This window comes from Vicugna pacos, chromosome 4 (genome assembly GCF_048564905.1).
Source record: "Vicugna pacos chromosome 4, VicPac4, whole genome shotgun sequence".
Taxonomy (NCBI): Eukaryota; Metazoa; Chordata; class Mammalia; order Artiodactyla; family Camelidae; genus Vicugna; species Vicugna pacos.
Window position 1 is genome coordinate 76,843,749 of NC_132990.1, and position 24,663 is coordinate 76,868,411.

A 24,663-nucleotide genomic window follows, 5' to 3' on the forward strand; every position below is an offset into this window, starting at 1 on the left:
GTTCATTCCACCCACACGCTGCGCTCAGGGCTTGCGGGCATACTGCCTGGGTCGGAATCCCGCCTCTGCCACTCACCAGCTCGGTGAGTTTGTGCAATCGAATTACCCTCTAGTGCCTTGGTTGGTTCATCTGCTAAATGGATGACGGATAAAGCTGACCACAAAAAGACATAAAACGCATGCAAACTACTTAGCACAGGGCCTCCCACAAAATGCTGGTTCGTATCAGTTAGTATTTAAAACCTTTAGGGTCCAGCTGGGGGCTTGTTTCTTCCTTGAAGCTCTCCCCAGTGTCTTTTGGCCCAAAGCACTTTCTCCTTCCCTCTGGTCTGTAGGCATCCCTACCCTCCATTGACAGAGGAGGCTTCTGGGCTGCCTGGGCCTGGTTCCATTCCTCCTCACAGCTCCACCGTCTGCTCCATCCTCCTCTGATCCCTGTGGGCTCTTGCACACAATTGGCTCCCCATAGAGAACACAGCCCATGTTCAACTCCTGGCTGCATCTCCTTGGCTGTGTGTACGTTTAGATCAGGGACTTCACTTCTCTGAGCTCCAGTCTCCTATAAAGTGGATTTGGCACCTACTCTGGAGGGTAGGTCAAAGCCAACTGGAATGAGGGGGTGGTGTCGGCAGCCAGTAGGGACTCCAGACTCCAGAACTCCTCTGGCCTGGCTGAGGCAGCCGCCTGCCAGGAGGCAGGGGCATAGGCCCGCTGACCTCCAGAAAGCACAGAACCATGCACGCTGAGCTGGGTCAGCAGTGGCTTGGCTTAGAATCATGATGACGAGCAGATGCCCAGATGTGCAAGGACATCTGGCAGCCCAGAGAGGGAAGGACTGGGTGGAGGTCTGGTAGGGAAATGGGGACTTGGGAAGGAAACAGAAACTGCCTGGTGGTTTCCAGACAGGACAGGGACTACAGGCGGGCCGCCTCAGCTCTGGCAGGCTACAGCGACCAGGAAATCGGCCCCAGGATGGGGGGGCGGGGGCGGTGTACTGGCAGGAGGGACAGGGACTTCCCCGCCCCCTCCCCCAGTGCATGGTAAATGGTCATTGTGTTTGGTTTCCGGCAGTGGCCTCCTCTCCTGCCAGGACCCTGGTTTTCCTGCCCCAGCCAGAAGCTTCCCCTTTGATTTCTAAACAGCGGACCGTGGCCTGGATCTCAGTGCTGAGGCCAGTGAGGGAGAGCAGTGGGGAGGGGGGAAAGGTGGGGAAGAGAGGGAGAGGGGAGATGAGGCAGACCCCTGAGCAGGTTCAGGGCTCAGATTCGCCTCTCCCCTGGTTCCGCAGGGATGCAGGGCGGGGGGGGCGCGGAGAGAAGCAGCGGCCCGCCCCTGTGAGCAGTGAGCACGCAGGCTGGACCCTCCAGCACACAAAGCCCGAGTAGCTGCCAGACCTAATGAAAGTCAGATGAGTGCTCGGCTGGTGTCAGGCCTCCCACCCCCAACCTCCCAGGGGTCTCGCTCCAGCTGCCAATGGAGACCAGAGCTTGGGTGGATGAGGGTTCCCCCACCAAGAGCTCCCTCCACCCCTTGCCTTCCCCTGACTCTGAGCGAGGAGATGCGCTCTATCTTTGGGCATCCAGGCCCTGTCTGGGCACTGGGGACACACAGAGGCACAAGACTCAGGCTGGCAATTATAACGCGTCGAGGCCCAAAGTGATGAATGCGGGAACACCAAGGGGCCCTAACAAGCATGGGGGCTCAAGAACTCCACTAAGGCTCCGGCTCGGCCGAGACATGCCTGGAGCCCTCTGACCCAGCAATGGCTTCTGTCCAGACCCAAGCCTGGATTCTGCTACCTTGGCCGCAGGGAGTCAGAGTCAGGTGGACAGTCGGATGGGAGGGAGGGGGCACTCCCTCCCCCATGACCCACAGTACCCTCTCCTGCCCCCACCCAGAGCACTAGAAAGAGGAGTCCACCCCCACCTAGTTACCCCGACCCCATCCGTGATAGGCACACACCGCATTCTGAATCCTTCCAAATTCAGGGTGTCGGTGCATTGTCTAATCAAGCAGAAGTGAGTCACCCCGGAGCCTGAGAGGCCGTTGTCCCAACCTCCCAGCCAGGACACCTGGCCCCAGAAGCTGAAGCCCCGCCTCCCCAGCCCTCAACATCAGTGTCCACTTCTGACACCATGGCGGGCTGTCTAGAAGGCTACTGTGGTCCCAACAACCTCTGAGGATTCTAGGAGTTCACCACCTGTACTTCCTAGCCAAACTGCCTGCCTATGCAGGCCCCGGGCTGGCTACGTGAGTGAAATACGGCCCAACCCTGCTGTCGGGAAATTCAGACTCAGTGACTGCCAACTGGAATAGGTCTACCTGGGCTGCAGGGGCGCGGGGCCGGCACACCTGGGCTCGGCGAGGGCTGGTACTGGGACCGACAGAGGTGGGCACGAAGAGCCGGTTCTGGTCCCTGGATCAACCGTGCGGCAGCCCCCACGCCCACCTGGCTGCCTTGGGGTTGGCGCAAGGAGGGGGATTTCTGCGGAAGGATCTTCCCCCTGCAAGGCCCCCCCAGGCTGGTTGGGTGGTGTGACCCGCTAAGGACGCTGGGCCCCCACCCACTCCTCGCTGGGCCCAGCTGGCTCACCCACCTCCAGGCGCGGCAGGTCAGGGTCGAGCTGCGTGAAGCTGTGCAGCACCACCGAGCAGCTGTCGGGGCCGCCCACCTCCAGGCGCACCGCGTCCCACACGCTGCGGCTCCGCCGGGAGCCCGGAAACAGCGGCTCGGCGCCGCCCGCAGGCCCGGCTGCCTCGGCCCACATGCGCTGCACCATGGACGGCTCGCAGCGGCGCGGGCGGCCGGCCGGGCCGCAGGACCCAGGGCGGCGCGGGCGCGGGGCCGGCCCGGCGCGCGGCGGGGGCGGCGGCAGCCCGCGCGGCTCGGCGCTGCCTGAGCTCTGAGCCCGCGGCCCGGCCCCGCTGAGGTCAACCCGGGGGCGGGGCCGGCACACGGAGGCGGGACCGGCAGCGTGGAGGGGGCGGGGACAAGGGGCGAGGCTAGAGACACCAGAAGGGCGTGTGTACGCGCCTGCGCGCGCGCGTCCGCGGGAGGGCTGGGCGTTTGCCTGCTGCGGAACGCACGTGTAGTTTGTGTTGCGCGGCTGTGGGTGCAACGGTTAGGCACTTTGTGTGGGTGCGTGCGCAGGTGCAGTGCATGAGTTGTGTAGGTGTGGGACTTGTGTACATGTTAACGTGTGGACAAGCGGTGGGTCTCCACCTCATATAAATCCCAATTAAGCCCTTCCTCAGCTCTGTGGCTTTGGGCAAGTTGCTTAACGTCTCTGAGCCTGTTTCTTCATCCAAGAGGATCACACTGGGTAACTGACGTATTGCACTCAGCCGGTGCCTGTGCCTGGCTGCGTGCTCCTGAATCCTGGAACCGTGACTAGGTCCTCCGTGCACATGTGCATTTGGAAGTCCTGAGGGTTGTGGTGTGTGTTTAGTGGAGGGGGGAGCGGGGCCTCTGCTGGCACTATTCCACCCCAAGGAGGTAGAAATGAGGCTGCGGAGAAGGGGCAGTCAGGGGGTGAGGGGGAGAGTCCAGACCATGCATCACCAGGTTGGGGCCTACAAACAAGAGTGAGGAGTCAAGAGAGGCAGATCCCAGCTGAGTACCTGCCACCGGTCTGGTTCACTGGTGCCATGGTGGCTTGGCACTCATGGTCTCAGGGAAGCGGTCAGAGTGGCTATGAAGATGCTGAGGGCTGGGGAGGAGGCAGAGCTAGGGAGCCTCAGCTACTCCTTCTAGAAGCCAGTGAGGAGGCAAGTAGACAGATGAATGAACAGGACCAACTTACTGCTGGGGCCTGGGGCTCCGCCCTCAGCCCTCACAGAGCCCTGCCGCGGTTAGCAGCAAGCTACAACCTCCCCAGAACCGGTTAACTGGTTCCACACCACTGGGCCTCAGCTTCCCACCTGTAAAATGAGAGGGCGGGTCCAGACCACATATTCCATAAGCACATCTTGCACACCCACTGTGTGCCAAGCCTCAGCTATCCGTGGACAGTGGGGCCCCAGCTGCTCCCACCCACTTGTGAGGCCACCTGCTGGGTGGTCCTCCATCGGGCACAGGCAAGGCCTTGACAAAGATGCACGGAAAACAGTTTGGTGGTTTCTAGGGATGGCATTAAAAACGCTCATACCCTCTGACTGACAAGCCCACTCTTTGGAATTCACCCTGAGGAAGCTTTCAGAGGTGTGGACCTGGATTTCTATACAAGGATGTTCATGGAAACCTCGATGACACCTCAACTGCAACTCGGCCAAACGAATCCACTCAGACACCCTCTAACTGACAGGACCCTGCACGCCGTTACACGCCGTGGTAAGACAGTGACGCAGGGAAATGCTGCTTTCACTGTGAAGTCAGAAAACCAGGATTCGGGACATGCTTTCAGAAGTCGACCCTGCACGCCTGCGTATGACTAGAAGGACATACTTTGCAAAAGTAAGGGTGGTTGTTTCTGGATGGCGCTATTCAGCTTTTCCTTTTTACTTCTTGGAATTTTCTCCTTTTTCTAAAATACTTTAGTAATTATGCACATGTCATGATAAATGCTGGGTTTTGTTTTTTGTTTTTGTTTTTGTTTTAAAGCTAGATGGGTAGATTTGGCTTGGGGTGGAGATGCCAGGGAGGTTGTTTAGGGAGCCCCAAGGGAAGGTGAGGTGGGTAGGGTGTCTTTAGAGGAAGGAGGTCCTCAGAGAGCCACAGAGGGGTGACCTGGACCCTGCTGCTGCCTTAGGCCAGCCACTCCTCTCAGTGCCTGGGGACTCCAGCACCTGCCTGCCTCACTTTATCTCTTTTCTTTGGTCCCTTTATCTCTTTCTCCCAGGGAGGGGCTTGACAAGCAAGCTCACACCCATTTAACAGCTGGAGAAAGGGGCCCATGGAGGCCAAGTGACTCCTGAGTGCACCAATGTCACCACCTCTCTGACCTTGAAGGTCAAGCCGGCTGGAGTTAGGAGGGCCTGAGCAGGCTGGAGAGGCGAGGAGCCTCATCACCACCCTAGACACAACACAGTCGGCCAGGCCGCCTCACCTCTGACTCCCTGGGCACCATCTACATGGTGGGAGCGGGCAGGGCCGGGGAGCGGGGCTCTGGTCGGTGTCGGTCCCCTCCCTGCCTTGTTCACCCCTGCTTTGGGCTCCCCTCCCTGGTCCTGGCAGGCTATTCCCTGCTCCAGCTGCACGCACACGCGTACACACACACACACCCCTAGTTCCCAGGTGGCAGTGTAGCATGGAAGGACAGGTTCTGGCACTGAAATGCCTGGGTTGAAGCCTGACTCCATCCCTTTCTTACTGCATGACCCTCAGTCGGCACAGGTGGGGCACCTCCAACCACCCCCAGGGCTGGCTGGCAGCTGGAGACTTTGCCCACACCGTTAGCAACAGGGGCTGCGAGTCAGCGGACGCCTCCTGCGTGCGAGGCCCTCTCCCCAGCCCTCCAGCGTCTCCTCTCATCATCCTCCCCTAAAGCTGTGGGGTAGGCCTCTCACCAAGGGCAGGGCTAGCCCCCCAGAGAGGGGACCAGGACAGAACACGCCACCTAACGGGAGAACCCGTAGCCACCCAAGAAGTGCTCTTGCCAAAAACCTAACCTGAATCCAACCAGGCTCTGCATGGAGGAATTTGGCAGAGTTACAGGGGACCGAGGACCGTGTTAAGCACACGTGAGGATGCATCCCCATGAATTCCACACTGGGAATCAGCACAGGACGAATCGCTCAGTTTCTTCAACAGATACATTTCAGGGGAAAAAAACAAGGAGAAACTGTAGACTAAAAGAAAGTTGAGAGATAGTAACCAAATGCAGTGGATTCTGAATTGTGATTTGAAAAGGGTAACTGTTAAAAAAAAAACCAAAAAACAAGCCCTAAGAAACAACTGGGGTTGTTTGAACACTACTGGACATAGCTGACATCAGTTCTGGAGTGCGATGGTGGGATTTCAGTTACTGTTAGAGTAACATATTAAAATACTGATGGATGGAACATCGTCCCTGGGATTTATATAAAGATCGTCTGCTCTGGGAAGGAGGGCAGGGCGTGGGTCCCGTAAGAGAAGACACAAGAGTGGCCCCGCACTGGTGGTCAGTCCGCTGTGTACCTTTCTGAGATTTTCCCTACTTTCATGTCTATTTGGAATTTTCCAAAAAAAGAAAAAGAACAGAGTTTGCGACTCACTCTCTGATGCTGCCAAGGCTCCCAGCCATCACGGAGGAAGGGCAACACTCTCCAGACCCGGGGCCAGTGCGACACCCGGCCAGCATCACCATTTCCCGAGTCCCTCACTCCGCACCTGGGGCACTTGTAGCATCCTTACAACACCAGGGTCTGGGGGCTTACAACACACACGGCCCGAGGCCGTGGGCAGCTGGGAAACTGAACCATGCAGTTCAGATGGGGCTGGAGACAGCCCTGGGGACCTCAGGTGAGGCTGAAATCAAGACTATGCCAACCCTGGCCCTTGGAGGGTCCGCTGGGAGGAAGAGAGAGCACAAAGCACCGTAGGGAGTGTGGCGCTTTACAAACTGGTGTCCCTCCTTGCCTCCCTCCTCCTGCTCCCAGCTCACCCCACCCCCAGCCATCCCAGGTTCCCAGCCTTTTCCTGGGGAGCGCATCTGCCCTTCCCCGGGGTGGGGCACAAGCAGCCCTGGAGAACATGGTTGTACAGACCGCTGCCGCCAGCGCAATCCTTCTAAACACAGGAAGCTTAACAGACAAGTTTCTAGTTGACAGTCGGGAAGGGAACCAGGCCTAATCTAGCCCACACGTGTGTTTTGTTTGGCTTGCAAAGTGTTTTTCAATTTTGGAGCCAACAATAAAAGGTCAGGTGATTTCATCTAAAAATCCACATTTCCCGCTGCTCCTGTAACTCCGGACAACCCAGCCAAGCAGGGTCTTCTTTCCCGCAAGACAGGAGGCTGGGCGGGAGCTGACGGGTGCTGCCCTCTCCAGCCGGGCCATGTGCTCGTGGGTTTGCCGTAGACCCCACTGGGCCTCCCCTCACTCGCACCTCCAGGTTAAGATGTGCTCAGGCCAGACCTCTGGGGCCCCATCTCCTTCCCACTGTCATCCCATTGGTCCCCCTGATGCAAGACCCCAAGACAAAAGACCAACAGTGACCTCAGCGTGCACCTCTGGGTCCTCTCTTGCCACACCCGGCTAGGCTCACACAGAACCGCTGCAATCCCCAGAGCCTCACGCCAGCCCCTCTCTGCCTGGCCCAGTCCTCCCACTTTGCACCCACCTCTTTGCCCTGCACATGATAGATGATTCACAGGGTCCCAGGGAATGGGGTTTGGGCCGAGGGTGCAGCTCTGGGGAGGCCTGCCAGGCACACAGTGGCTCAGAGTGAATGGGCTCAAGGCAATGTCCAGGTGACAAGGGCCTCGGCCATCACCTCCTCCAACCTGGGCTCAACCAAGGTGATGGAGGCAGCTGGGGGCCCAGTGAGAAACAGCAGTCAGGTACCCAGACTCAGGTCGGGCCTTGATGGAACACTTTCCATCTCTCACTGGGCAGGTGGAGGTCACCCCGCTCTGTCTTTTGTGGTCTATATTTAGAGCCTGGGGAGTTCATGGAGGGAGTGTGGCCTGGCCAGGTTCCTTGGGCATTTCCCTGACCTGACGTCACCATTCCTGGCTGCCTGGGTCCCAGGGTGGCCTCTGTGGGCGGGTGAGCACACACCTTGGCAGGAGGTGAGGCACCTGGGCTGAGCGTGGGAGTTCTTGGCACAGCGGGAGGGCCCGGCTTAGCCCCACCTCCTGTGCGGCTGGGGTCCTGGGAACTTCCAGGGCCCTCCTCCTCCTTGGGAGAAGGGGGAGTCCCTACCGGCTGGAGGCCAAGCTCAGAGATGTCAGGAGGCGGGAAATGAAGCCTCCAAACGGCCAGGAGACCATCCTGGGTGGAGGGACCTGACATCATCATCCGAAATCTCTGTCCTCACGGGGTGTTTCTGTCCCAGGGCAACCAGAACAAGATGAATCAACGCTGGGAGCTGTGGAAGTGGCTCAGGAGTAAGATGCTGGCAGCTCGCTGTGGGGCCTCCCTGTCCCCCCTAGAGAGGTGTGCTCACGGCCCCTGACTTTACCTCTGGGGATGCTGAGGGGGGCCCTCAGAGGACTGCATCCCAAGTCCAAGGTCACCATGACAAACACTGTCCACAGGGAGACCAGGGGCCACTCTGTTCTCCACTCCCAGGGCGCTTAGTGCCCAGCACCCTGAGGGGTCCCTGATACCCCCAATGGCCACCAATCCCCAAAGGGCCTGGGGTTGGGGTGCAGGGGAGGAGAGAGGAAGAGAAACTGAAGGGGACACAAACAGGTGGAAATAGAGCCTAAGCCTCTGCAACTGAGCCTGAAACCTGAGAGTAAGAGGGGAAGGTTAGGAAGGGAAACAGTCGGAGACGGGGGCGGGGGGCTCCTGTCCCTCCCAGAGCCCACACTGGTGGAACACTGGCACACACCACCGAGGAGGGGGCCTGCAGGTTTGGGAAACTCTTCAAATTTAGAGTCTAGGTTTGTGCTCAAGTCCCTGCTGTGGACCTTCCTAGCCTCAGTTTCACCTCCCTGAGCCTCAGTTTCTCCATCAGGAAGATGGGGATGATGATAACAAAAACAGTAGTAGTAACACCACCACCATCCGGCTCTCGGCGTTCTCAGGAGAGCAGACGATAAAGCAACGCACAAAAGTTTTGTAATCTGAGAAGCAGCGTAGGAACAGCGTAGGACAATCCCCAGCCACCCAACCCCGCCTGGGCGGGCAGGGGGCAGGCAGACAGGCCGGCCGGGTGGGCACACGTGGGTACCCCTGGCAGCATGTCCCCTGCCTCCTTTCTCACACCCAGAACAGGAGATGGAGCCTCGCCGGCAGCTCCCAGTCAAACTCCTTCAACCTGTTCTGACATGAAGGGAGGAAGTCGAGGGCCCTGGCCGTGACCTACCCAGCCCCTTGGCAGAGGTACCAGTTGCCCTGGAAACTCACCTCGGTGGCTGGTGCCGGCAGAGGTGTTGTTGGCCAAGGTGGGGGGCTCTGGCTCTGGAGAGCAGTGCGGCGGGCGATGGCCCACCGCCTGGCGGTCACCACGGAGACAAAGGCGAGGAACACCCCGCCCTTCCTGCCCTGGGGCTCAGCGGGCCTGGCTTCCCGGGCCATGGTGGGGCAGGAGCCGGGCCTAGGGTGGGCTCCAAGGGAGGCCCTCTGCCAGTCTGCCTGCCTGTCCACTGGCCCCAGTGGAGTCAGGCACCTGAGTGCCTAGGCCCGGTGTCACCCGCATGGCTGTCATACCTGCTCCCGTGACGACAGAGCCAGGAATTCCCGCTTGTATCCGGCTGTGGGCCAGCCAAGGGCGGGTGGATAGGGCTCTGTCCTGAGCTGGGTCAGTAGCTCCAGCTCAGACCTACTCTCTTGGGGTGGGCCCAGCTGTGTCCCCCAACACCCTGAGGCCCCATCCCCACTCCCCCTGCCTAGGGGGGAATCACCACCCAGAGTCACAAAAGGTGGCAGGTCCAAGTTACCGAGATTACAACAGGGCTCGGGCAGCGGGGCTGCCACGTAGGCGTGAGCCCCGCCAGGCACTGCCGGGAGTGCAGGAGACCCCACCGTTCTAAGCCGCCATCTGGTTCTGGAAGCCCCCCCTGCCACTCAGCCCTTAAAGCTCCTCCACCCCAGGCACCCAGTCATGGGACTTAATTTTAAACTCTGGGGACCCACCTAGGGTGGGGAACTGTTTATTTTGCCAGATAGAACAGATTGAAAAAACCCCAAAAAACAAAAAACCCCATCACCACCACCATTACCATCATTCCAGAAAAGACAGCACCAAAAGTGACTAGGGGGGCAGGCTGTCGGAGGAACGGGCTGTCGTTAAATGAATACATTTGGCTTTAAGAAAAACTCACAACCTTGTCTCCATTTTTCTCATTTCACTGCAGATCAGACACCAGAAGCCATGGGATGAGTCTAACATACCCACCTGACAAATGGAAAAACTGAGGCCCCAGGGGAGCTGGGACTTGCCCAAGATGTCACATGGAGATTCCAAGTCCTGTGTCTGTGCAGCTCGGCAGAGCCCAGATACCTTCCTTCCATCAGCATTCACAGCTCAGATCCCAAAACCTGGGGATGCCAGTGACCCAGAAGTCAAGGGGCCGGGCTGCTTCCTCACCCTTCTGGGACCCTGGGGGGCAGGAGGCTGGGTGCGCAGGGTCCTGGAGGCTGAGGGGAGCGAGGGCTGGGTAGGGGCTCTGGAGCCGGCCTGCAGGCACCTCAGGCCCCCAGGCCCTGGCAGGGTGGCTGGGGCCCAGCGTGCCACCCTGACACTGAGCCCCGCCAGCCCTCGGTCTGCTTCTCTGAGCGAGCGAGCGTTTCACATCCTCTTCCGGTGGGTTTGTGGGGTGCAGGGGACCCGACAGGGCGGGCAGCGCAGGGCTCGGGAACCGAGACTGTTCCTGCCCCCCCCCCCCCGGTGCTGCCTCCCTGTGGGACTTGCAGTTTCCTCTTCTCTCTCAGCCTCAGTTTCCTGGTTGTTATGGGAGGTGGAGGGGCAGTGTACAGAGCTTTTCAAATTCAAATTCCTCCTCCCTCCATGGCAGGAGAAGTTAGGAGCCCCTGGGAGAGGGTTCTCTACGGGGATGTGGGTGGGCGTCTAGGGGGTTCCAGGTGGACCATGGGGCAGCTGCCTTCCTGTCTCCATGCACCCACCCTCGAGCCTGCAGCCAGATCACAGCACGTCTTCCTGACACTGAAATCCTTCCAAAGGCTTCTGTCCAACCCACCAGAGAATCCAAAGTCCTCCCTGCCCTTGGCCCCCAGACCCTTCCGACTCACTCAGCCCTCACCACCTTCTCATGCTCCCCACTACTCAGGCACCCCCTGCTCCTTCTCCCCAGCCACCTCAGCCCTTCTGTGCACGGTGACACTGAATCCGGACCTTTAAGAAACAGCAGAAGTGACCGGGCTCTCTACTAGCCAGCTCTGGGACTCTGGGCCAGTGATGTAGTGGCCTCGGTTTTCTCATCTGTAAAATGGGCACAAGGGCATTGGAGGCTTCGGCAAGAACTCAGCACAGGCCTGGTTCACGGTCGGCACTAAGAGGACCCAGACTCTGACTGTTTCTCATGGTCATGTGCCTGCCCGGTGGCCTGGCACGTAATAAACATTCAGGGAATGTTGGCGGGTGTCGCCCATGTGCCAGGAGTACTGTGGCCTGCTCCAGCCCCACGAGCAAGCTCCAGATGGCAGTCTGAGGTCTTCCTGGTGCTTAGCATGCAGCCCTGCAACTAGATCCCAGTGGGTAACTTGGAAGCGTCTGTTGTCTAAAATCGGCAAACATACGTTGGGCACCGAAAGGCAGCACTGGTCCCAAGAGAGGGGAGGCTGAGAGGGCTGGCAGACACGCTCTGGTCCGCTTCCCCTGAGGATATACTGGCACAGAGGCCTCCCGGCTCTCAGCCTTGTAGTGCGGAGGCCCGTGGGGACTCCAGCAGGACCTGGGTGAGGCAGTGGGCACTAGAGCTCTGAGGGGGGAGACAGCCACAGGCTGCCAGGGCTGACGCCACCCGTGGCCAACTCCCCGGTGTCGCCAGCTGACTGGCTTTGTGACCTTGGGCATCTCTGGTGTGGTTTGGCTGCTCTGTACATGTTCCAGTGAGATCTCCCCAGCCTTTGGGGGCATTTGATGAAACGGGAGAGGGCCTCCCCGGAGCCGTGGCCTCCTTGTCCTTGAGCCCAGTGCTGTGGCAGGAATCAGTGGGCGAGGGGCTGGAAAAGCCTTCCCAACTGTGTGGACATGTTTAGGGGTGGGGGAGAGCTTCTAGAGGCCCCTGGAGGAAGCGTGGGCGGGAGTGGTTACAGAAACCCATAGGGATCCCAGCTGCCCAGTTGGGCGTGTCTGTGTGTTAATGCCTTTGATTCGACATGCATTTATTGAGTGCTTCCCAGGCACCAGGCCCCAGGCGTGCAAGGTGGCACATCTTCCCTCCACCACTCCTGAGCACCAGGCTGGCTCCCTGCTCCGCTCTAATGTCCTCAGCCTCCTAGCCTGTTACCTCTGCACTTCCTTGGCCCCAGCCGCCTGCACAGGCCAGCCTGGCCTCAGGGTCATTCGGGCCATTCCTCTGGGAGCAGGGCCAGGCCCAGGCAGGGCTGCCCCAGAGCAGTGGGCTCTGAGCTGCTAGTAAGGCTGAGGGCCTGAGTCACAGCCAGGAGGCAGGACAGGACCAGCTGCAGGCAAGAAATGCAGGAGCCCTGAGGAGGCGGGGTGAGCAGGGGGAGGGGCGGGGCAGAGCACATCCCTCTCCTCCCACCCGCAGGGGGAGAGCAGAGGCGCCTTTGTTCCCTGCCGGCCTTGTGTCACCACATGGTGCACCACATCACTGTCACGGCCTGGAACGGAGTCGGGCCATGGAGAGCTAGGGCTCTGGGGCTGGGAGCAGTTAGGGTGCTCCACCTGCCCCCCCCAACAAATTCACTTCTCGGCTGGAGTGCGCACAACCTTTTCCTGCTTTTCTTGTGTCCTTACTGTGCGTGGAGCTCTGGGTGGGTGCTGCCTCGGGGAACATTCATACCAGCCCTGAGACGCTACCCAGGCCCCCACACTTGTCCCAGGACACCGAGGTCATATGATCCACAATCAGTCCCACAACGCTCTGTCCACCATGCAGGTGGCCCTGGGATAAGGACCCTGGCCACTTACACACAAGCTCAGCCACAGCAAAACCCCGCTCACGAACATGTGTGTATGCGCAGGTATGAGCCCGGAATCAAGCCCTTCGAGTGAGAAGGGTTCCCGGGGGCCCGTGGCACCCCCTACTGAGGGTCCTCTCACCCTCTCAGGCTCCTGTGGACAGGCCCTGATGGGTGCAAAGCACACTGTTTACAAACACCGCGTGGCTGTCGCTAGGAGCAGTGACTCAGAGCCAGAGTGGTGACTCCTCTCGAAGCTGTTTACTCAGCACAACATCCTGTCCAGGAAGCAGACAGGAGAGGCCTGGGGCCAGGCTTTCGAGCCTCTTTCCTGCAGCCTCCTGACCTGACCCCGGGTCCTGCTGGGGGTGGGGGGGCAGCCTGGTTCTCCCTCTTATTTCTGGGAACCTGAGGCCCATCATTAAGTCGCTCAACACACCGTCACCTCCAGCCTGGCTTTGCTAGGTAGGGGTGACCTTGCAGCCATGCACGCAAGTGACCTGGCCCCCAAGCGGGGCCTAGGTCCGGAGGTGGCGGGGATGCACTTACATCTGGCATCCTTCCCTCTTGAGATCTGCCAGAGACTCCCAGGGACTAGGGCATAGCAAACATACAGCCCAAAGGCAAACGCCCCCATGTAGAAAGCTTACAGGCAGAAGCAGCTCCTGATGCCCCCTCGTCCCCCAGATCCCGGGCTGGCCCTGCCTTTGGTGCTCCTTGGTGGGACAGAGCACCTTTCCATGCAGTGTTTGTGAAACAGATGAAGTCACAGTAATTATCTGTTGTACAACTAAGACAGTCGAGGCCCAGAGAGGGCAAGCAACTGGCCTGTGGCCCACAGCGGGTCAGTGCCAAGCCTAGGTACATGCCTGAGCCTGTCCTGCCCCCAGTGCGGCTTGCTTTCCTCCACTCTGTACTGGGTTAATGTGGATTTGCTCCCAGCAGCACAGGCAGGCATGGGGCTGCTGGGTCCCTGTCAGCAGGCTGAGTGGTCTGTGCCCTGTACGAGGCCCAGCTTAAGATTCTGCCCCCTCACGTCCCTGTTCACCATTCCCTCATCTCAGGGCCTGAGCCGGAGTCAACAACTCCCCCATTATTTTTCCTCTTCACCGATGTGCCAGTGTGACTATCATTTAATTGTCATAATATGTGAGGCAGGTTTGCAGGTGAGCTTCAGGGCAGAAGCTCAGAGACAGCACCAAACTCACCCAAAGCCACACAGCAGTCTACCTCTGTGGCTGGTGTTCCCAAGCTGCTCCCGGCTTTTTATAAGAGCTGAGGGTGAATCTACCCTGGAGATGCCCTTCCATGGACAAGGGGCCCCTCTTTATGGGAGGGCCAACAGGCCGGAGCCTCCGAGTGGCTTGTGGATGGCCACAGGCCCAAATAGGGAGGCTCTGTCCCCTGCTCCAGGCTGGGGAGACCTGGGGACCCCTGGGAACAGCGAAGCCCCAGGAAGCACCTGTCAGGGGAACTGGGAGAGAGAAGAGCAAAGAGGGGCTGTGCTGGTTTTGGCAGCGGAGGCTTGGCCCCACCCCAGGCAGAACAGTAACCCAGCGGTCAGCTGCTCCGACTGCTGACTCACCCACCACAGGGTTCCCCTGTGCTGGCTGCCCGCCCGCCGGCCCCTTTAACCAGCCCACTGAGTCACACAGGTTGCCAAGAAGCCAAGGATCCGAGAATCCGGGGCCGCCCCAGCCACTCCCACTGGCTTCCCGCCCAGCAGGATCTAGCCCTGTCAAGAGTGCCAGCCCCCTCAAGCCCCATGGTGGCCCAGGACAGGTCCCCACCCCCTCACCGCTGCCTGCCCCCCACCCCCGCGTCCAGCTTGGCAAGGAGCCCCACGCCCAACTGTAAGGATTAGAGTGGCAGCTATGAGCTGGGGCTCCGGGGAGATGGCGCCTGGGCTCAGTCCCCAGGTCTGCCACTTACTGGCTGGAGGAAGCTGATAGGTGACTTACCCCGCTGAGCCTCATCCTGACCCAAACGCCAAACGGGGCGGGGGATAACCTCTGCTTCCCAAAGCCTACATGGGGTAAATCAGATATTGGATGCACACGCTTAGGATGGGGCCTGGGACAGGCCCCATGTTTAAAAAAATCCCTGTCCTCAAGTAGCCTCGGACACTCTGTGGGGAAGAATCAGTGGTCCTCCTGTTTAATTCCCAGGTCAGGGCCAACTGATCCTTTTGTAAAATGCAACTGACACGTCGCAGCAGTGTCCCACTGCCGTAATAGTCTCTAAACAATTTCGATTTCTATCCCCAAGCACTGGTGATAGGGCTTGTGGCCTGCACCATCCACGGACCAGAGCGGCCCTGGGGCCCAGCGACAGCATCACAGTCAGCGCACACCGAGTTACTGAGCACCTACTAGGTGCCAGGCCCTGCTCAAGTGCTGGGAATACACCAGGGAACAAAACAGAAAAAAGTCACCTTCTGTTCCTGCAGTATAATAAATAAAGTTCTTTCCTCTTTTAAAAGTTATTAGGACTGTAAGCTCCCTGAGAGCAGGGAATTCTATCGATGGCCTAGATCCACCTCTGACACACGAGGGGAGCTCTCAACCAATACACCGTGGTCAGGATGGTTCCTCCAGCTTCAAGATTCCTAGACTTAAAAATATTCACAGTTCAGGGCCAGTGAGTTCCTTCTGGGAAGATCACCAGGAAAGCTTCCTGGAGGAGGCAGCGAGGCTGGAGAGGAGCCTGAGGGATGGCAAAGAGGAAAGGCATGGGCAGGGCAAGGCCCTCTCTGCCAACCTGCCAGAGAGTGAGGCTGGGAGCAGAGGAGGGAGGCAAGTCCAGGCAAGAGAGTCAGAGTAAGGTGGGGCAGGCAGGTTCTCTGGGAAACAGGGGCCTGGATGGTCCCTGAAGCGGGCCTGTCTTGGGATGTCAGTCAGGGGAGGCAGGCAAACAGCTTAGCTCTGGTTCAATCTGGGTTTTTTTTCCTCCTTCCTGAATTCCTGGCTCAACAGTAATTCTTGGGGTCTCTGCTCATCGGGTAAGCAGAGGTTGCTCTGACGGGTCTGGCCTGGGCTAAGAAATCCCTTCGCAAAACACAGACAGCCCGGCTGAGGCTGCGGGGAGGGAGCTGAGCCCCCAGTCAGGCCCTTGTGTCCAGCGGCGCCTGGCCACTCGGGACTTCAGGGCCAGGGGAGTGGGGATAAATGGGCCCTTGTGGTGAGGAGGCTGCCCGCCGTGCCAGGGACACTGCGTGCCGGGTGCTACCACCCACCCACTGCCCGCCTGTGGGAGCCCAGGGCCTGGAAAGCAGGGCTGCCCTTTCAGAGGGGGAACTCCTGAGCTGCCCTGGCCTCAGGAAAGGACCTGGGGGTCCAGCTGGCTGCCAGGAGGTGATGGGGCTGGTGCCCACTGCCCTCTTTCCCACAGTCCTTCTCCAGCAAGGAAGATCCCGCAGGCCAGTGCATGGAGGAGGCGGGTAGAGGTGGGGACTGGGGTTGGGGAGGCGGGGAGGGTGCCTTAGGTTCCAGGCCCCAGGGCTGAGTGATGGTTTCGTGGCTTTTGTCCCACCTTTCTGCCACTCGCTGTCCCTCTGCCAAGCTCTGGTCTTTGCTCCTTCCTTGGTTCCTCCTACAGAAGGCAAAGCTCCAGGGCCTCCCCTCTCTGCCTCCCCCTGCTCATACCTGGGATTCAGGCAAGGGGCCCCTGGGCACTCCCAGGGACGGTCCCAGAGCTGTCTAGGTCTCCACATGACCGCCAGGCAAGAGCGTGCATGCGTGTGTCAGGCCCCGGGCTAAGCACTTTATGGCCCCGTGAGCTGGGCACACTTATCAACACACTTAAAGAGAGAGGTTGAGGGGCTCAGGCACGAACACTCAGGCCTCCTCGGGTCAAGGCTCGGGCCCAGTGTTTGGGAAAAGCAAGATGTCAGCGCTTACACAAACACACGCGCACGCGCACACACAAACACACACACACACGGCCTCCCATGACACGTGCTCTCCCTCCCACAGGCACCAGTCTGCACACGTCCTTTCACGTGTGTGCTTGCTTGGCCACCGCCGGGCTGCCGCACACACTGGTGGAACCTGATGACACATGTCACAAATTCGCTCAAATGTGCCCTTATTCACCCACAGGCAGGGAAATGCTCCCAAGACACACCCACGCCCATATCCGTGGATAGGTGCAGAACGGCACACCCAAGCCCAGGAGCCTCGAATGTACCCCCAACTCCCTGCAAGTCTGCCAGACCAACAACAGCCACCCCATGTCCCTAGCCTCAGCAAGCATGTGTCTTCAGGGACGCTCCTTGCCCACCCTGTGTCTGCTCCTGGCCGGGCTGGTGAGAGGGGAAGGAGGCAAGTCCTCTGTGCAGGGATCTCCCGGTCCCAAGTGGCTGTGAAGGAAACTGCCCTTGCAATCCTGAAGAATTGCAGTCGTCTGCGGTGACGGGGCAGGTGGGTGGTGCTGCCAGCTCCCTGCCCTCAAAGTCCACAGCTGTCACCTCCCGGGACACCCAGGGCCTCAGGCCAGGTGGACTGCCTCACCCTTGAACTTCAACTCTGAGCAACAAGAAGGTCGCAGGGCAACTTCTGGGTGAGCACACCCTTTGAGGGTACGGGGTGGTGGTCAGGGGCTTGGGACTCTGGCCTCAGGGAGGAAGGACCTCGGGTAGGGCTCCCTGTATGACCTGGGCAATTTTTTCAATGTTTCTGGGCCCTAGTTTCCCTCCCTGGAAATACATGTGGATTCAACCAGGGGCTGGCCTCCAGCTCCCCAAGGGAAGTCAACACTGCATGTCGTCACAGCTGGTGGGCCAGCCTTCCTTGAAGGTGAAAAGACCTTTCCGGCCACCTGAGCAGGGCCGGCTTGTGCTGGTGCCAGGTGCTTCAGGAACATTTCCTACACCTTGACATCCAAGAGTCCTCGAGTGAGGAATCCAAGGCGTAGAGGGGGCAAGGAAGCTGTCTGGGGTGATGCAAATCCTAGCCAGGGCTCCTGCCCCGTCCCAGACTTCTCTCTCTCCTTTGGCCTCTAGACAACCTCCCACACGCCCGAGGGGCCAGGACTTCCCTTCGAGATGGTGGTGGAGATGGTCAGGCCTGGACTCTCCCTCCTTCCCTCTGCTGCAGCCCAGACAGATAGGGGTGGGTGTGTAGGAGCAAGAATCTTGTTGGAACGGATTCATTTCAGGTGGCGGCAGCCCCGAGGGCTTAATAAACACCATCCTCCACCCCACACGTTCCCGCCCTCCCAGTTCTGAGCTGGACAGGTCCAGGGAAAAGGCCCCCCAGGACAAAGGCCTGTGGTCAGGGTGGAGTCCCAAAAGAGGAGAGGGTGGGAGGGGGTAAGATCTTGGGCTCAGGGCCACCCACTGACCAAGGGTACTTTCCTCTCAACTGTCCAGGAGCAGCCCATCCCCATCCCAGCTCCACACAGTCAGGTGTGCATACCTGGAATCTCAGGGGATGCCAGAGAAGAGATCCCGTGTCAAGAGAACCAGTTCTGGGTCCCAGTTCAGAAAGGGGGTAGGATCTGGGGTGTTCTCTGGCCCCAGCGTGGACCCGCCCCTTCTCACCCTACCGGGTAGGGGTAGCGGAAGGAAGGGCCGAGAGGCCTCAGTTCGGTTCATCGGGCACCCACCAGGCAGAAAGCCCAGGGTGGGTGGGGGCAGCGCGCCTGCACCTTAGCTCCCGCCCGCGCCGGGGGCCTCCTGCCCCTCCTCCCCGCGCCCCCGCGGGGCTGGCGCTCACCTCGTCCGCCCGCGCGCCCGGCGGCGGGACCACCAGCATGAACGCCGGCAGGGGCGCGCCGCCCGCTCTCGCCGCCCGGCCTGGCCCGGCCGCGCCCCCGCGCCCCGCTCCGGGCACTGCCGCCGCCGCGGCCCCGGGCCCGGGCCATTGTCTGCGCCGCCCTCGCCCCGCCCCCTCCTCCCGCCGCGCTCCAGCGTGGTGGGGGGGTGCGGGGGCTGGGCAGTCCCGGCGGAGATCCCCGCACGCCCCGCACACCGAACCCACGTGCCCCGCTGGGCAGGGGTTGCAGCGGGTGCCGCCGAGCCTCCCTCAACTCCGGAGGGGGGCACAAGCCCTCCCTGTCTGACAGATGGGGCCGGGGAGGTTCAGGGGGATGAGTCCGGCCCAAGGCCAATCAGAGTGAATGGTCACGGTCAGTCTAGCATCCTGTCTCCTTGAGGGCACCCGGAAACGTGTGTGTGTGTGTGTGTGTGTGTGTGTGTGTGTGTGTGTGTGTGTGTGTGTGTGTGTGTGTGTGTGTGTGTAGGGGGGTGTCACCAACAGTCCCACCCCTCACTGCCCTTCCCAAAGGGAACAGCTGAGGGCAACTGGGCCTCACCCCATGCCCAGCTCCAAAATCCAACCACTGGGCAGCCTGGCGCCTGCTAGCCCCCTCCTCCATTCCAACACACTGCCCTTCTGTGGTCTGGGGCTCTGGCACCTCGCTTCTTCCTGGCTGGACGCAGCCCTGATCAGTGTCCTCTGTGATGCTGGACACTAAATAGCCCCTAAGAGGTCCACAGGGCCGACTGCCTTCCACTCTTTACACTGGGGAGCAGCGTGGCTCCAGGGGTTTAGTGTCTGTTCTGGGCCACTCAGTGCTAAGCAGTGAGTGAGCGGGGACACAGACACAGGTGTCCATCTCAAACCCAGTGGCCTTAACCCGAAGACAGCCTGCCTCCCCCTGAGTACCGAGACAGATGCAGGCAGGCAGAGGAGGAAGAGGTGGCTGGCCCGGTCCTAGCCCCTCACGCTCCCACCCCAAAGCCCCAGTAGGTGGCATAATTTACAAGGCACTGAATGCTGAACTCACAGGCACAAGGGTAGACGGGGCCACAGGTGGGGAAACTGAGGCAAATGAGAAGGTCACACAGCCTGTCAGTCTCAAAAGTGGCCCAGAAACAAAATCCCCTATTCCACAGGCTCTACCCACCCTGCAACCCCAGCCACACCCTGCCTTGCCATCCTGCCCCAGGCCCAGGTTGCTCATGGCAGCAGGATGCAGGGGATGCAAAATACAAGGTACCGTGTGTTCCCCCCTCCCCCACCGCCACCAACTCTGGCTGGTACTTGGCTCCATCCACTGTGCCCTCTGACCCTGCATTTTATGACATTTTGCTACCATCAACTGTCACTCGTATATCCAGGAAGTAGCCTCCATTGCTAGGAGACTGGCCTGATGCTGGGTGGCTGGCCAGCAGGGTAGGGCGATGGGCAGGGGGAAGCAGGCTAGGGTTTCCCACGGGAAGACTCAGAGGGTGGGGTTGCTGGGTGGAAGTGGAGGGTGGGGGTGGATCAGACACAGAGTAGGTAAGGTCTACACACAGGCCATGGGAAAGCCCCGGCCCTGAGCCTTCCTGCAGGCAAGTATTTTGGGGACCTGGAGTTGCCAAGCAACTGCTCCAGGTTACCATGAGAACTCCCCTTTCTCTGGGGCTTATCATATTTAGGGGGATACCCTCTCCTCTCCACCTCCTGGCTTGGCTGCCCTGGGAGGAGACATCCAGGTCCCATAAGCTCATGTCCCCACCCCCCAGGGAGACCACCCAGTCATGATCCTAAGAGAAGATTCTTTGAGGTTCAAAAACCCAGAACCCTGAAAAAATGCAGAGAACAGAGCCCAAGGCCTTCATTAGAGCGGGGAGAGGACGAAAGGGGTTCATTAGCTCTGTTTACGTCTCCACTCCCGCTGTTAACCACCACCTTGGGGCCTGCCCAGCCCTGGCCGTTGGAAGCTCACCGTAATTGGAAGGAATTTGGCCCCCTATGCCTGGGCCCTCCCAGGCTTGTCTGCACACAGGGACATGCCCCCACCAGCCCTGCCACTGCTTAACTGTGGGATACCTCCACCTTCCAGTGCTTCAATTTCCCCATCCAGAAGGGAGGATGACAGTGGTACCCATCTTGCAGATACAAGACACCGCAGCCCAAGGCCAGGAGCAGGGAAAGTGCTCAGGGCTGGCAGTCATTACCAGGCACTTCCACAGCATGGGGTGGAGGTGCGGGAGTGGCCTGGGGAGTTACTCTGCAGGGCTTGGTCCACGGCTAGTGTAACACTGATGGCTGAGTGGCCACCAAATCCAGGTCCCCGGCTCCCAGCTCAGTGCCTTCCCATAGGATCTACTGCTTATCTTGTATCCATGTTGCCCCATTCTTCCTCTATGGTCGGAAGCTACAGGAGCTAAGATGCTCCACACAGGCCCGGTGCTCAGCTCTGAGGCCCTCGATAAATATCTGCTGTGCGAATCGATCAGTAGCCTTGGCCTTGTGAGATACGGAGGTGTCCGAGGGCCACAGTAAGAAATGGCCTCCACAGGTGGAGGGTACAGCTCAGTGGTAGAGTGTGTGCTTAGCATGCACAAGGTTCTGGGTTCAATCCCCAGTACCTCCATTAAAATAATAGAAAATAAATAAATAAACCTAATTACTCCCCCCAACTCTTTCCCCCCCAAAACCCAAGGATAAAATACTGGGCTTTAAAAAGGAAGAAAGAAAAAGAAAAAAAAAAGAATAGGAAAAAAATTTTTTAAGTTTAAAATGGCCTCCACTTCCCAGGCCAGTGCGCACTTTGCTCTTTCTCCCTGATGCCCAGGGGAGCCCAGGCCCCTGCTCCTCAGCAGATGGCGCTCCCCGCTTTGTGTAAGAGGACAGGGCAGAACCCCACCAGGGGGCAGTGGGGTAGCTCAGGCAGCACCAGCCCCAGGTCTCTGGGGAAGGGACCCCTCCAGCCTCAACCTGCATGGACACCCCCGTGGCTGTCTGGCTGCCCTCCGTGATCCCTCCCCAGCCCTGGGACACATGGCTGCCCCCCCTGCAGTAATAGGAGAGCTGTCTGGAAACCACCAGTGTAATCATAGCCGCAGGGCCCCTGTAAGCGACTGAGAAAGGCCGGTTCAGCTTGCAGATGAAGCAGGAGACACAAAACCAACCCATGTGGGTCTGGCCCTGCCGGGCTCCCTGGCCACACATCCAGGTGGCCACCCCGTCACTACCCCACAGCCCCGCCTTGTTTAATTTCCTCCACAGAGCGTCACTCCTGAAATGACTGTGCTCCTGGTCTGTTTACAACTGAGTGTTGTCTCCCCGCAACTGGAAGGTGAGACCTTTGTCTTTGGGGCGGCTGCTCAGAGCAACTTCGTGGCAGCCACAAGCAGGGCACAGCGCCACCTGCTGGCGTTGCGCCAGGATGCGCCAAGCTGGGGAGTCCCGTCGTTCCTGGCAGCAGCGCAACCCCAGGCTCCATTCACACCCCACAGCCCTGCGCTGGGCGCCAAGCCCCGGTGACCTTCTCAGACCCCAATTTCTCCCCCCATCTCTGTGGGCACCTGGGTACCTGGCCTTTGGGGCCACTCCAATGCCCCTGATGTGGGGTAAATTTTGCTCCCCACCAAAAGGTATGCTGAAATCCTAATCTCATGCTCCTGGGAATAAGACCTTATTTGGAAACAGGGTCTTTGCAGATGTAGTCAAGTTAAGATAAGGTCATACTGGGGTGGGATAGGCCCTAAGCAAATGAGCAGTGTCCTTACAAGCAGAGGGAAAACTGGACACAGACACGTGCAGGCGGAAGCAGAGTTTGGAGTGATGCACTGACAAGACAAGGAACATTAAGGATCGCTGGCAACCACCAGAAGCTGGAAGAGGCAAGGCAGGATCCTCTTCTAGAGCCTTCAGAGAGCCTGGTGCTACCAGCAGCTTGATTTTGGGCTTTTGACCTCTGGAACTGAGAGAGAAAGAATTCGTCTTGGTGTTTTTGTTGTTGTTTTGTTTTCATTTTTCGGTGGAGGTACGGGGGCTTGAACCCAGGACTTCGTGCATGCTAAGCATGCGCTCTAACACTGAGCTATACCCTCCCCCTAAATTTGGCTTGTTTTGAGCCACACAGTTTGTGGTACTTTGTCATAGCAGCCACAGGAAACTAGTACCACCCCTACTGCCCGTGTGGGACCAAGCCCGGCCTCTGCTGCCCTGGCCCAGTGCAGCCGAGCCAGCGCTCCAGGCGAGAGCCCAGGAACCTGACGACTGCGCAGCTGACCCTGGGCAGTGAGGATGGGACACAGGAGCACTCAGTAGATACCAGACCCAATCCTCCTCCTCATCTTCAGCATCGTACCTTCCCGTCTCCAGTCAACTCTAACCACAGGACATGCCCTTCCGGAATCTCTCTCTGCACCCACCCGCTGCCCAAATGAACCCTGCCAATGACCTGTGGGTAATCTCAGAGACAGACGCACCCTGATGGAACCTCAGTTGAGACCACAGCCCAGCACCTAGGGAGACCTGGAGGCAGAGGTTCTCAGCTGAGTCAAGCCTGCATCCTGGTCACAGGCACGGAGATGGTCGATGTTGTCTTCATAAGCGCTAAGTTAGGGGAACGCTGTCACCCCGCACAGACAGCGGGTCGGCCTTCCAGACCCGGGTCCGGCCCTGCCCTCCTCCCTCCCGCCCACCTCTCTGGCCAAAGTCTCTTCAGTCTCTGAGTCTCTGCACCTTCGACCTTCCCCCGCTCACTGCTCACAGTCTGCAGGGCTGGTGCCTCTGGTCTTTCTGGTCACAGCATCATGATCACCCTGGAGACCTTTAGACACCATTCCCCCACCCCAGGAGCTCCCGGCCCTCCCTCCAGGACCCTGACTCGTTTCCCTGGAGCACGTGCTCTTCTCTCTCCCAGGGATTTACTTTCCTGCTTTTGTCCATCTGGCCCTCCAGGCTGTGTGCTCCTGGGTGAGTGCCCAGGGCACAGTAGCTGAATGAATCAATAGAGGATCTCAGAGCCCCTTCCCGCCTCTGAGCAGCTTATATTGTGGACACAGAAGCTAGTAATAAAAGGCCCTTGTTGGATCAGGGGCAGGGGGACACCCAGAATGACTCCCTGGTGTCCCTTCCCCGCTTCAGTTCCTCCATTGAGCAGAGTAGGCACAGCCCGCCCCCTGGTGGTCAGCTCCAGCACTGCAGTCCCAGGCAGGAAAACCAGAAAACAAAAACACACACCTTTGTTTGGGTGTTGTCAAGGCAGCGGCTCTCCCTCCCTCAGAGGGGCAAAGGAGCAAGAGCTGCTGGCTCCAGAAGCGATGTGAGCATCCTCAGAAGTCCTTCTTGTCCCCCTGTTTCCCTCCACTGTCGTAGTGTCCAGTTCACTCACAAGGCCTCCTGACCCCCACCAGGGTAATGACTCCACCCACTTCCAAATGAGGACCCCTAGGCTCCAACAAAGATAGATTTGTTCCTTGTCCCTGGACGAGTGGTCCTGCCTCATTCTGCACTACCCAGGTTCCCTGTCCCCCAAGTCCCCAGTCTGCCCTCTGCTCAGAAGGACCTCGAGGAAGTAGAAAACAGTTTCCAAGGACTCAGAGCACGGTGAGTCATGGATGGAGAACCAAGGCCAAAAGACTCTTTTACAAGCTGTAGGACCCTTGGGATCACCCCATCTATGTACCCCACTTACAGTGGAATATGCTGAAGCCTTCTGTCCTGTAGTTCCTTCCACACTGGGGTTGGGGGCGGATCTCATCCTAGTTCTATGTGCCCAGAGTGGTGGATGCAGGACTCAGAAACTGTCCTCTCCAGGCTACTCTGGGGATGGTCCCTGCCCAGGCAGACCCCTGGGCACCTTGGGGATACTCTGTCCATCAGCCTAGCATCTTTCCCCCTCATGCTTTGGGCCCTGAGTATGTTGCCAGGAGACTAGATGGTCCTGCCCCATGGTAGAGCTGCCTCCAACCTCTTTCTTCTTTCCCTCTGGTCACCTCCCAGTATCCACTCCTCCTCTGAATCTACGCCGTGGTCCCCATCTGTGACGTCAATGTGTGTGCATATACCTGTGGGCGCATCAGGATGCCGAGAGGAAACAGCCTTTTATGGGAGGGGGTGGAGGAGTCCCCCAGGATTTTAGGAGCGTTCATTCCCAAAGGAAACTCCATGGGAGTGGCCGAGCCCTCGCATAAGAGGCTGGGACCCTTCCTTCTCTTCTGGACTCTGCCCACTTCGTGGG

At 59.2% G+C, this 24,663-nt stretch overlaps 1 protein-coding gene and 2 long non-coding RNA genes across 10 annotated transcripts in view; 1 reads left to right on the top strand and 2 right to left on the bottom strand.

The window, feature by feature from the left end:
* Positions 1 to 24,663, bottom strand: part of RALGDS (ral guanine nucleotide dissociation stimulator) — a 45,760-nt gene that overhangs the window by 20,622 nt on the left and 475 nt on the right. For 4 of the 8 annotated variants that reach the window (XM_072960385.1, XM_072960382.1, XM_072960381.1 and 1 more), the window contains exon 1: positions 2,598 to 2,907. The exons of 1 other annotated variant lie outside the window; for it this stretch is intronic. In XM_072960385.1, coding sequence (XP_072816486.1) covers positions 2,598 to 2,780 — 183 coding nt within the window. In that variant the 5' untranslated portion in view covers positions 2,781 to 2,907. Of the gene's footprint in view, positions 1 to 2,597; positions 2,908 to 8,994; positions 9,237 to 18,413; positions 18,553 to 24,663 lie in introns of those variants that run through there. 3 more of the 8 variants (XM_072960384.1, XM_072960383.1, XM_072960386.1) reach the window with 2 other exon arrangements.
* On the top strand, positions 21,698 to 22,424 carry LOC140695925 (uncharacterized). Its single transcript, XR_012071771.1, has 2 exons — positions 21,698 to 21,768; positions 22,208 to 22,424. It is a non-coding gene; the product is annotated as an uncharacterized lncRNA (long non-coding RNA).
* LOC140695924 (uncharacterized) lies at positions 22,231 to 24,418 on the bottom strand. The gene is made up of 3 exons (XR_012071770.1): positions 24,118 to 24,418; positions 23,664 to 23,870; positions 22,231 to 22,395 (listed from the first exon to the last, which is right to left on the bottom strand). It is a non-coding gene; the product is annotated as an uncharacterized lncRNA (long non-coding RNA).